The 12,589-nt window shown below is 38.9% G+C and overlaps 1 protein-coding gene across 1 annotated transcript in view; it reads left to right on the top strand.

Annotated features, from left to right (window-relative positions):
- AGPS (alkylglycerone phosphate synthase) overlaps positions 1–12,589 on the top strand; it is a 53,249-nt gene that overhangs the window by 11,294 nt on the left and 29,366 nt on the right. Inside the window, exons 2-6 of the mRNA XM_048309109.1 lie at positions 1,179–1,268; positions 4,945–5,035; positions 9,385–9,505; positions 9,587–9,661; positions 11,252–11,323. Coding sequence (XP_048165066.1) covers positions 1,179–1,268; positions 4,945–5,035; positions 9,385–9,505; positions 9,587–9,661; positions 11,252–11,323 — 449 coding nt within the window. The remainder of the gene's footprint in view (positions 1–1,178; positions 1,269–4,944; positions 5,036–9,384; positions 9,506–9,586; positions 9,662–11,251; positions 11,324–12,589) is intronic.

Genomic DNA, 12,589 nt, shown 5'->3' with positions numbered 1-12,589 from the left:
TCTTTATTCTCTGTCAAGAAAATAAATTGAAATACTAAATGTCTTTTTTATTCTGAAAATATTTACATGTTACCTATTTGTATGTTGGTGTTTATGTATAGACTGAAAACCAAGTATCTTTCACACATTACTCTTGCCAATTGGAGAATATCACCATATCACCACTGATCTACTCACTCTCTCTACACAGAAGAAAAATAAAAACAAAAGAACAAACCCCTTCAGTCCCAACAACCACATGTACTGCTAGAGGCTGGGGGCAGAGTGGCTGGAAAGCGGTCCAGCGGAAAAGGACCTGCAGGTGCTGGTCAACAGCTGGCTGGAGTGAGCCAGTGTGTGCCCAGGTGGCCAAGGATCAGCAATAGTGTGGCCAGCAGCACTAGGGCTGTGATCATCCCCCTGCACTCAGCGCTGGTGAGGCCACACCTGTGTTCCTGTGTTGGGTTCTGGGCCCCTCACAACAAGAAAGACATTGAGGGGCTAGACCGTGTCCAGAGAAGGGCAGTGGAGCTGGGAAAGGGTCTGGAGCCCAGGTCTGATGAGGAGCGGCTGAGGGAGCTGGGGGTGTTTAGCCTGGAGAAAAAGAGGCTCAGGAGTGACCTTGTCACTCTCTACAACTCCCTGTCAGGAGCCAGCTGGGAGTTGGCCTCTTCTCCCACGTAACAGGTGACACAGGATGAGAGGAAATGGCCTCAAGCTGCACCTGGAGAGGTTCAGGTTGGACATCAGGGAGAATTCACTGAAAGGGCTGTCAGACATTGGAACAGGCTGCCCAGGGAGGTGGTGGAGTCACCATCCCTGAAAGCGTTCAGGAAATGACTGGATGTGGCACTTAGTGCTGTGGTTCAGCTGGCGTGGTGGTGTTTGGTGAAAGGTTGGACATAATGGTATTGGAGGTCTTTTCCAACCTTAAGGATTCTATGATTCGACACAGTGTGCAATGACTTAAGCTGGTGGTTGTTTTTATAGAGCATCTGGTCTTTCAAGTCAGAGGATGCAGTCTGAGGGAGTAATGGTTGTGATTTCAGAATTTCTTTTGGCTCTATGTACTTTTGGTATGTACTTGATTTCTTGAATTGCTGTCTGGTAAGACTTTTTTTCCAAAACGATATGATGGAAAATCATTTTGGATCTGCAATATGCTAATATTGTCACTTACATATTTTTCTCCCTTTAAGGCAAGAACTTTTGAAGTGGAATGGGTGGGGATATAATGACTCCAAATTCATCTTCAATAAGAAGGGTCAAGCAGAATTCACCGGAAGAAGGTGAGTTGAAAATTTATGTAACTGAAGTATCTTATTTAGTAGTTTCTTTGAAAAGAGTTTAAAAGCAGTACAGTACATTTAATTCAAAGAAGGCAAAGAAGTTGCTGCGTCTCATATAACAGGTTATTAGTTCTGCATTTAACATGTTTATTGAAGTCTATACACAATAGTCTGACATAGTAAAATAGACTGTATGGCTTATTGGAATGTTTATTAAAAACGTTATAAAGACAAATTTATGTGAGTCTTCTCTGTAACTTGATACTCTGTGCGTTAATGAAATCACACCGAGAATCTGCACCACGTTCTAAAGCTTTAGGTAACGTGCAGGACGTCAGTGCAGTTTGAGAATCTCTTGAGCATCAACTAGTTTCTTTATTAAACTCCCACCTTGTTTTGGGTTTCTTAACCACTGTGCATTGAGCTATTTCATCCTCTGAAATGGAAAATTAAAACTGCTCTTCAATCGTGTATTCTGTAGTGGCACCACTTCTGATTTATTACCCTCTAACCCTTTATACAGCAAGGTTGTTTTTCTGAGAAATACAACATTGAGAAATGACATTAAAATGAAGCCTACTTGGGGATCTCCTAATTTTGTTCCAGTGGAATTTAAACCTGTCACTTGCCATCTTATTGGTTCGGGGGTTTTTTCTTCCTGAGTGGAAAGTAATCTTGCAGTCTCTTCCCTGTTTTAAAAAATACACTTTCCATAACAGTTAAAAACAAAAGAATGGAGAAGTAAAATTCTATCCTTCATAAAAATTTCTTCCTAGTCTGAGTCAGTCAGCTAGTATGAATTAGCTTGAGTCAAAGCTGCAAAAACCTAACTGGGATGTTGAGCACTTCAGTTGTTAATTTCTTGATTTTCAGGCCCAAATTAAAATGCAAAGCCTTGTATAAGCCAGTTCACTGTATAATATTTAGGGAGATGCTGCACAGAAAATCACACTATAGAAAAAAAAAAATAAGGGGCAGGACTACTTTTTTTTTCAGAAGGAAGCAACAAGGCTGCTTGACTGCTGAGTGACTGATACGTATCAGTCGCTGTTCTAGAATAGGAGAATGGTGGTTTTTTCCCATCATCCACATTGTCTCTGAGAGGTAACATTAGAAATGCCTTGTTGGGCCACACCCGTATAGTTTCTTTGGAATAGTTTGCCACAGTGGCAAAAGGAGAGTGTTGAAGTCAAAATAGGATAATAAGCATCTGTAGAGGTGGTGTAAATGCCTCATCCTTTCAGTACCCACTTACAGGTCTGCTGTCCATAAATTTGTCTAAATTTGCAAGTCTGCTCATACTGTTTGCCTGTGCAGCATCCAGTGGCAGCAAGTTCGAGGTTGTGGTTATGTAAAGTACTTGTGTTTTGAAACAAGTATCCCTTACTGTTTTGCAGGACTAGGCGAGTGATAGTTCTTCAGCCTATCCACTGTGTTATTGATTTATAAGACTCAGTCATATCCTCTCTTGCATTTTCTCCCCATGCTTCTGGAGTCCTGGGCCCTTCAGTTTCTGCTTGTAAGGCCCTGTGGTCTTTACAGTTGTTCTTTGCACCGTCTCTAGCTCCACCAGATCTTTCTGGAGATAGGGACAAAAGCTGTGTGCAGCACTCAAGGTGAGGATACAGCAGTGTTCTACAGAGCAGCAGAAAGGGATGAACTGTCTTCTTTCTTACACCTGCCCAGTTGATGCATGGCACTGTTCATGTGGGAACAGCCACAACACGTGGGCTGTTGTATGTGGTCAGTGAAGATGCCATGATGCTGACTACCAGTGTGATTCTGCAAAATAATCAAGTAATGGTTTTTTTTTTTTTGGCTTTTGCAATTATCTTAACTTCCATCTTTTTTTGTCTGCTTAAGTTTTTTTTTAAGGTCCTGAATTCCTATCAGTGTGATCAATAAACTCTGCCCTTTGCTTCTTAACTTAATCTTATCTTATCCTTCAGCCTGTAGAAGAACCTTTTCTTCAGTACTGTAGCAGTGTGTTTTCTTAAATAATATTTGGAGTGAACACCTGTGGAAATATAAAGGAATGTGGGACTTCATGTTCATTGTATCCACTTTATACGCTTTCTGTTTTTACACCCTGATAGAACTCCAAGGATTAGTGAAAAAGGATTCCCCTTTATGAAAGTCATGTTGACTTTCCTTACAGACCATGCATCAAATGATCTTTTTATTATAGACTCTGCCATCTCCACAGGGATAGATGATACTTGCTAGTCTGAGCAACTGAAGCTGTTTTTTGGAGTGTGTCTGCAGAAGACAGTTTTTGGGGGGCTTCTTGCACCATCAGTGTATACATACAACGCTTGCTTCCTGAGCAATTATGCATTGCACTCTGTGCAGTAAACTAACTTCTACGCTGTGACTTCTGTCTGTGTCTTAAAAGTTTTGGGGTTCCTGACAGCTTTAGTTTGTCCTTTGAGTAAGTGATTAAGGTTACCCTCACAAACCAGCTATAGTGATAGTTTGGCAATACTAAGAAGTAGGTCTGGAGAAGAAAACATGCTAAGGTGACCTGGGTCTCTGCCTTCCTTGCAAACTCTTGATGCAGATGGATTAAACTTTCATTACTTATTGCACTTTCCTTTTCACAGAATTCACATAATTTCTGTATGGGTATGATGAAACAGTAACAGCTGTCACAGGAGGAATGACTGAACACTGTCTTCCACGCTGAAGAGTCTAGCTTGAGTTGAGATAAGGTTGTATAGCCTTTTAGTTCTAGGAGTAGAGTAGGGGGTTTGTCAATAGAAGAGCTGGGGGGTTAGTAGAGATGAGGAAACAAAAAGAATTGATCTTTCTGTATAACAAGTGACTCAGTTGTAGAGTTGGTTGCACCAGCTGTGAAGGACAGGGTCATAACTGGAGTTACAGTGACTGATCTTAGAGGGACAACCCTATTAGGTCTAATGCAGTGGCCCAGGTGAAAACTATGGTAAGGATTCTCAGCTGCTGAAAGCTCTTAATATCAAAGGAAGATCTTATTTCTCCTCTCTTCTGGGAATAGTTTTGCACACGTAAATGTGCTGAAGGTGTGTATATGTGTACAATTAATAGCAGTAGTTTCTAGCTGTTTCCAGTGTGTCCCCAGCCTTATGTGTTTTCACATGTGGTGCACATGGTCAAAACCAGCTCCTCTGTCCATTGTAAGTCTGCATTTGTCACATGGCTAAGCTCTTGCCAAACAGTTTGTGCTGGACATAATTTTACAGTGCTTGATGGATTCTGATGCATTTTGATGAAGGGGCAACCTCATACTGTTTCTGTTTTCTTGAAAGCGTAAGTTGTACTGAAATGGGTTTGTGTGTCTGAGACTACATTGCAGTGTGTCCTCTGTAACTGGCTTGTAAACTCTGGTGCTGCTTTCTATACTACTGCAAGGGAGAGACCTTTCTTAAGAGTGGTGGGGTGGGATAACTGAAAAGCTTTATGCCCAAAGAAAAGTGATCCCATGCTGACAAATTATTTGATTCTGTGTGAAGTAAAGAACAGTTAAATACAATGAAATATGCGGTTGCATGAAAAGTAAATGTGCAGAAGCTTTGCAGGCTTGTAGGTAAAGAGTTTGGTTTAAAACTTCTGTTTGTGTGTACATAGAATTGAAAGAAATGTATCTGACATACATTCTTTTAATTTAAAATGACCCTGTGTAATATTGACTTTTCAGGTACAGATTAGGTGGTATGGTATTACCAACTTTTAAGGAATGGATAGAAAAAACCTTTGGAGCAAGTCTGGAGCACAAAACTACCTCTAGAGTAAGTAAATAGCTGAACCAGTTCTTTTGAACATTAGTCTTGGTGATAATCAAGACCACACTGTTAAAGATGATTCAGCTGTTGCACATAATTGATTTAAATACAGTGTATTACTACCTCCAAGTTTTTGGGGAAAAAAAATTCGTTTAGAACTACTATGTGAAACCTTACATGTCTTAGCATGACTTGTGGTTTCAGGATAACTGGTAGTACATGTATTGAAATGAAAGTTCCCAACACAGGGAGTTTTTTGTCCTGTCTATAGCTTACATTTCAAGACTGTAGAAACTGTTAGCCTAGAGGGAATTGTTTATACAACATGAATGTTATTCATGATAACAAAGAAAATACAGGGCAGTTAAACTGTGATGTGTTTTCGGTGTACTGAAAGATGTCAAAATTCTTATTTGACAGTAATTTTTATTTCCATGTCTGGGTGCTGAAAACTGACTACCAGAATACTCAAGATTGAACTGAACGTTTTCAGAAAAATAACACGTTGGGAATGCTCTGGGTTTTGTAAGTCATACATACTTTGCTTTTTAGAAAGAGTAACTTATGTTAGAGTCAGGAGACCTGGCTCCCTTATTAGAATCCCTTTGAAGCTTCAGGTTCCTGACAAGATAGCTGCTAAAGCAGTATTGGAAACAGGCTGTGCTTGTACTGTGACTGTAGCAGCCCTGCTTTGGGTAATGGATGGCTACAACCCATCCATTGGTTGAGTCAATGAGTTCAAGATCGCATTTTCTTTGAAGCAGGCAATCTCATAGGGCCTGAAAACTTGAACATTTCTTCAGTTTTCTATTCATCAAGACAATAATTCATCTGCTGTGACTTACAGGATCTCCATCTGCCAATATATTTTGAAAGATTCATCTGGGTGTGTTTTTGTTGACCAGGGTTGGTCTTAACTGGCAGCTGCTTTAACGTGCTGTGAACAGAGGTCTTGAGAACTGTTCCCTTTTTACATGTAGAGAAAGGATAGAGCAAAGTAGAATTGAAGGACAAGTACAGATTTTTTTACTAATACCCTGATTCCACAGTATGTCTTGCAGACCAGCTCCTCAGGATATCTGCCAGCAATGTTGAGTGCTTTTCTGTTATGTTGTGCTCCTCTGGTTTTGTTGGTCTTGTGATCTGAAGCAGGCTGACTACCTTGATATGGGATAGGACTCTTTGGAGTCTCCAGTATATACCTGGACTTCTCATAGCTAGTCTCAAGTACTACTGCAGGTCCCTCATTTTCATGGCTGTCATAACTCCTAGGGTATATTTCAGTTTGTCATGCTGTGCTGGGTTTTCAACTTCTACTATCACCTAAGCATGAAGAAAGCTGTGTATAGGAACAGCAGTAGGAAAGTGGTCTCTTGGTTCATTTGTCTTTCTATCCCATCTCTTCCTGCCTCTGTCATATAAGATTGGAGGGTTCCCTGTTGCATGTGACTTTTGTGTTTTAATTAACAACAGTAAATGTACCTGCTTCTGTGATGTTCAAGAACTGTTGATGCTGTTTCTTTTTTCAGACCAGACTTAACGTAGATAGCACTTTAGACCTAGTTCACACAGGCTTCCTGACTAGCTTTTCAGGGTGCAAATCTTAAAATATTTCAGTCCTGTGAGAATAAATAAAGGTATATTTTTGTTTGTCACTGTGCATAAGATTTTTATAGATAAATACTAACTTTTTAATCTTGAAGATTAAAACTAAAAGATTAAAAAACTTGTGGAAGAGTTATAAAAATCAAGATACTTAAAACCATCTGTGAAGAATTGTTATAGTTTTAAGTATTTCTTGTTACAGAGAACAAAGATCTTCAGGCACTTAGTGTTCAACTTGATATGAAATAGTTCTGTCTATGGAAATCCATCAAGAAACAAAAGTTTAAAATATAAAATGTAAACATAGCTAGCAAGAGTTTTTCTTAAAACAAGTGATTTAAAGATCTTTATTTGGTACCTATTTGTTTGTTTTTCATGTTTGCTATCAGAGTCCTTTGGGCTAGCAAGCAGCACTGTGTGAATGTGCATTAATAGCAGAATAGTAAGAGCAGCAGTTCAAGACCAGATTTATGTCGTGCTTACTGTGACTGGCTCCTAAAATCAAGGTGTCTCAGTAGTGGAGTGCCTCTCACCTAACAATACTTAATTTCAGCTTTTGTGTTTGTAGGTGACAAGGTGAATATATTGGAGGGAAATGGCTTTTTTTTAGCTGTCTGACACCTTATTTCAGTAAGTACGGCATTATCCTTAAAGCAAGTCAGGATGGCACATATCCTCTTCCAGAAGTCAAGTCACTCTGCATTTTTATTATGTCACATGTTCCTTATAAAAATTCTAACCCAAACTTTTGGCTATCTCTTTGAACCTCTGAATGATGTCAGCTGTCAGTAATGAACGTCTCATGCAGCTATTTCTTTCTGAATTATTCCTGTCAGTACTCTTAGTTTCTCCATAACCTTACATAGTTTTTTGTAGGGTGAATGCTTCATCACAATGATACAACTTTCCTGATAAGTTTAAATCTTACCTTCTTCAGCTCTCACAACTTTGAGACTCAACCCATTCAGAATAGACTGCTGCTGTTGTGGCAGATGGGAGACTATTAATCTCCAATTTCCTTACTGTTAGCTTGTTAACTGGTACTATCTGCTAAGATTTTATCTTAAGACCCATAATGGCAAAAAGTATCGGCTGCTCTGGAGGTTATGTAGAGCAAAGATAGGCAAAACTCTCTTCTAGGAAAGAAAACTTAGAGGTGTGAGTATACTTTTGTAGAAGACAAACTTCAGAAGATGAAAGCAAAGTGAATTCCATTTTGTTACTCTATTTTTGTATTTGTCAAGAAGCATAGGTAAGGCTTGTCAGAGAGATGTCTTAAGTTTCTTTGACGAGGTGGAACATTACTTCAAAATACTTTTTGATGGTGGGGCTGTAAATTAGCTCCTTCAGGCATCACTAGGCAGCCCAAAACCTTTCCTGAGAGCTTTATAGCAAAAGTGCAAGCGCATTCTTCTCTTTGGGTTGGTGTCAGTTAATTTTCCAGCAAGGCTTTCATAGCAGAAGTGTGAAAAGCATTGCACTCATTTAACTGATTTTTGTTCAATCCCTGATTTTTAAAAATGTATTTAAAATACAAGATGTGGTGGTAAAAAAACTTTCAGTTCTGCTCTCACACTTGATGAACTTTGTTAACAGGAAATAAGCTTCTTGACCAACATTTTCTTTTGAAATAAGACTTGAAGTCAAGAAGTTAGATTCTAGTCGTCAGACAAGGTTTTTATCTAATTACAGAACTCTTTAACTAGAGGCCATTTGTGATAGAAGATGTATTCCTTTAGGGAGATTACCCACATTTGCTCCATTTTTAAGGAGAAAAAAAAAGCATGGTCTTCGTGGAATCTTCAAAGCACATAAAAGTCTTGAACTTAATGTCTGCAAAGTATTTTTTTTAAACTGAATCTTGTAAAGAATTCTTGTTATCTGAGTGGGTTTAAAAAGTTGACACATGAACTATGTTTTTATGTGACCAATAATCTTAAAGTAGAGTTCAGAAAAGAGAGTTAAGTGGGTATGTCTGCACTCCGAGAAGCTGTTAGAGTACGTAGACAAGACATCTGTTGGAAGAACCTGGAAGAATCGGCTGCTAGAAAATCTTAAGCAGGTTTTAAGGTTTTCCCTCTGGACTTACAGAATCTTGATTCAAGGTCTGTTGGTAAGTCAAAATGTCCTGTGTAGCTTCTTCAAAAGAAGAACACCTTTCCAAGGTGTTGGTCAGGACTTTAGATGGAGGCTTTCTGGAAACACCTGCATGTTTGTGACTCAACATGGATTTTATGGAGTCTTTCTTACAGGTGAGGTCTGCTTAAAGTGTGCCAGTTATGTTATATCAGTCAAACTTAGTTTTACCTAGCACTGGACTTCTGATTAGGCTTTGGTCCAATTTGGACTTAACTCTCAGTACATGACAGGAAGGGGGAACTGGGTTAGTGAAAACAGAACTGTAAGTAGAAGAATTTGCAGTGTGTAGTGGATTTAGTATGTATTGTAGTACCTTGGAAAGTCTTAAAAAGAGATATTTTGTTCAGTATGCATTCATAAGCTCACGTATTTCTCCAGATTTATCAGGAGAAAGAAAGGTAAGAATGTGCTACTGAAATAAAACTTCTTGTGTGCAGAGTAGGACAAGCTGGGTTGGTGGTTGAAGATGTGAAGGAGAACTGATGTCTTTCTGATCTGGAATAGTTGTGTTTGGGTATCAGTCAGCGTTAGCCTCTTTTTCTTATTTCTGTTGTACAGCAATGCTGTAAGAGTGAGCCTATCTTTAATGAATTTATTTTCTTGTATTGTAGGCATCCCTAAATGTTAATGATGTACCTCCATCCATTGTAAATGAAGAATTTCTTCAGGATCTTAGAGCCACTAAAATCTCATATTCCCAGGATGCAGAAGATAGGGTATTCAGAGCTCATGGTAAGAGAGCTTCATTTGTGTAACTGTGCTGCTTTTGATGCTTCCTTGTTTGAACTTGTTAACTTATTGTTTGTGTTCCAGGTCACTGCCTACACGAGATATTTGTACTCAGGGAAGGAATGTTTAAGCGAATTCCTGATATAGTTGTATGGCCTGGTAAGCTTTGTCATCTTCTCCCTTCTGAGCTGGGAGGCCATTGTTTGCTAAACTCCTGTGCTCTCTAGTCAGGGGAAAGCTGTCTCTTGGTTCACTGACTTCACTCATCTTTACAGAAACTGAAGGATTTTTCTCGTGAGTGGTAATCATGATTCTTTAGCATCTGGACTGCAGGTTGGGTCTGTGAAATCCCATCATTTTGTAGAGAAGTCAATTTATTATTAAATATAGCTGAAGTTTGTGTTGACAGATTAATTCATCACTTAAGTAACCACAGTGTAATGTGAACGTGTATGTTCAGCAAGAGCAGTTGTCAAAAATGGCAGTCTCAGTTTTGGGTTCAAGGTGTACATGATGCCAGAAGGGTAGTGAAATATTTGTATCTAAGAACTTTTTTTTTTACATTCTGTACTTCAGTAAAAAAAAAGTATAACACCTGTAAATCCTATCAGAACACTTTACAAAAGATCAATGACTTGAAGAGCAGTGCAATCTGAGTATAGGCTAGGCCTGTTTGTTTCTGTCTAGTAAAAGGAACAAATGCTTATTTTTTACTTGAGTCATGTGTCTTTGGTCACTTTGAACTACTTCATATACCTTTCTTCAGCAGTGAACCAAAAGGTCATTTGATCTAAGTAAATGTCAATTTCTGTTCAGTTGTATGATTCCAACTCTTTCGTTACCTTTTATAACTTTGATAGCTGCACTGCATTAAAAACCCCAAAATTTTTTATAAGAACTTAGTCCTACTCAGTTTTGCCTCCTTTATTTAGAGGAAAAAATGGGAAGCATGAAAAGAGGCACTGTAAGATGAAATTCATTACTTGAGGCCAGGTACTTGACAGCTCTGGTGACTGTGAACAGTACTTGCCAGAACTTCTATTTTGTGTAGCTCCAAAAGCAGCTGAAACAAAATGAGTGACTACCTTCATTTGAAACAGCTCTGTATGACAAAAGCAAAGTAGCCAGAGTTTGGAAACTATTTATTTAGTCCTGCTAATTCTTTGCTGTTTGTACAAACTCATGTATGGAATGTATTTGATCTCTTTTTCGATCCTTTTACTTGGCTGTGCACAAGCATTTCCGCCTCCCTCTTTGACCAGGTACAGAATGCATCCTGAAAAACTAGATTTCATCAGCAACTCCACTTCTGAAACTGAATGTCAGCCAGGAAGAAAAAGATGTGCTGTTCATCTCTCAGAAGAAACTTATTTCTCACTTAAAATAAATTGGACAGCCTATTTTGAATAAAAGCTTTACATGTGATTTGTTCTCCAAGATACCTAGGTGAATTGTTAATGTTTGGTGGCCCATCTTGCCCTGAGAATTTGTGGGAATTCTCAATCCATGAGTAGGGCAAGAGACTAAGACTGTAGTTAGTTCTCAAACGTAGAATTCTTTGAAGTCTAAACCTTACTCTCTAAGTGATACTTCTGAGCCCAGCTCTTATTTAGTGCCTAACTTTGAACTGTCTTCCTTGCTGGTGTCAGAAAAGGAGCTGCTGCTTTTTCAGACTGCAATATTTAGTAATAAGCACAAATAACAGTACCAAGCACAAATCCTGTTTTTTAACTGTTTGTACTTTTTTAGTTTGCCATGAAGACGTAGTTAAAATTGTGGAATTAGCCTGCAAACATAATCTCTGCATAATACCATTTGGTGGTAAGTGCAATTATGAAATCTCATACCTGTTTAAGGTTATTAGTGAAAATGTCTTCTACTTCAATTTAAATATGGGTTCTTCATTACTTGTGCTTTGTTCCCACAACATGTATAAATTAGTTTTTTTCATTGCACTGTTGAAGCTCAACGTTTCAGAGAGGATTGTGGTCAAACACTACTGCAAAATTATTATAATTTCCTTGTAGACGTTGTTCAGTAGAGACTGCTGTGGCAAGGGGTTTTCAGGAAGTGTTCCAGATAAAGTACAGCTAAAGGCCTATACTGTCTGTGTCCTTCTCAGCCTAAAGGATTAGTAAAGGACTTCAGGTTTTCAGTGTGGATGTCTTTTCCTCTAAGCCTGCTGAAGTAGAGTTGTGAGCTACCTTGTTTTGACATAGAGCTCAGGAAACATGGGGGGTTGGCTTTCATTAGCTCATTCTGTGAGAAGGTTTTTGTTAAGAACTCTTAATTCTGTGGTATAAATCTGTGTGTTTTACTTGGTACTTGCTTATGCTGTAGTACAGCCCTTGCAGAAGGGCATTAACTGTTTGAGAAGATGAGTATTTCACTTGAAGACGATACCAAACTCGTGGAGCTGGTTCCTCCCTAGGCACTCTCACCCTTGCCAGATGCATCTAGAGGGCTTCAAGACTGCTAAAAGTCACCTTTTAACTAGCACTAGTAAACTGACAGAGCTGAAAGCAGCAATATTGACTATTTCTTGTTCACTGACCAGGATACAGAAGGATCTTCAGGTTATTTTCCAAGTTTGTTTCTAGTAACCTACAGTCAACTTGTGAAGTTACTACAGTAGGGGTTGGTATTTAAGGAAAATGCCGCCTTTTCCGTCACTGGAAACAAAGGTGATGGCCTTCACTGCTCTTGCAGGGTGTTTTATTAGCTGGTGCTTTCTCTATACTTTCCCTTGGCTATTCTTCTTGGAGACTGCTGTGGATCTCAAGCATCCTACTCTCTCTTCTCCTATGCCTGTAACAGTCTTTGGGAAACAAAAGGCTTCTTGGAAGCTCTTCTGGGACATCCTAGAAAGATGCATTAGAAATCTCTTAGCAGTCTGATGCTTGATTTTATACTTTTTTTTTATACTTAAACCCTTTCAGTATTTTTGGTTTCAGATAAGTATTACATTTCTGTACTAGACAGACTTCTTATTCCAAGTTTTTAGGTTGAAGTGTAGTGGCTTCCATAGTGATATCTGAAGAATATATAGCAACTATAGTTCTCTGTTTCTTGAATGGCTTTGTAATT

The sequence above is a fragment of the Corvus hawaiiensis genome, chromosome 7 (assembly GCF_020740725.1).
Source record: "Corvus hawaiiensis isolate bCorHaw1 chromosome 7, bCorHaw1.pri.cur, whole genome shotgun sequence".
NCBI lineage: Eukaryota > Metazoa > Chordata > Aves > Passeriformes > Corvidae > Corvus > Corvus hawaiiensis.
This window is presented reverse-complemented; position numbering and strand designations above follow the sequence as displayed.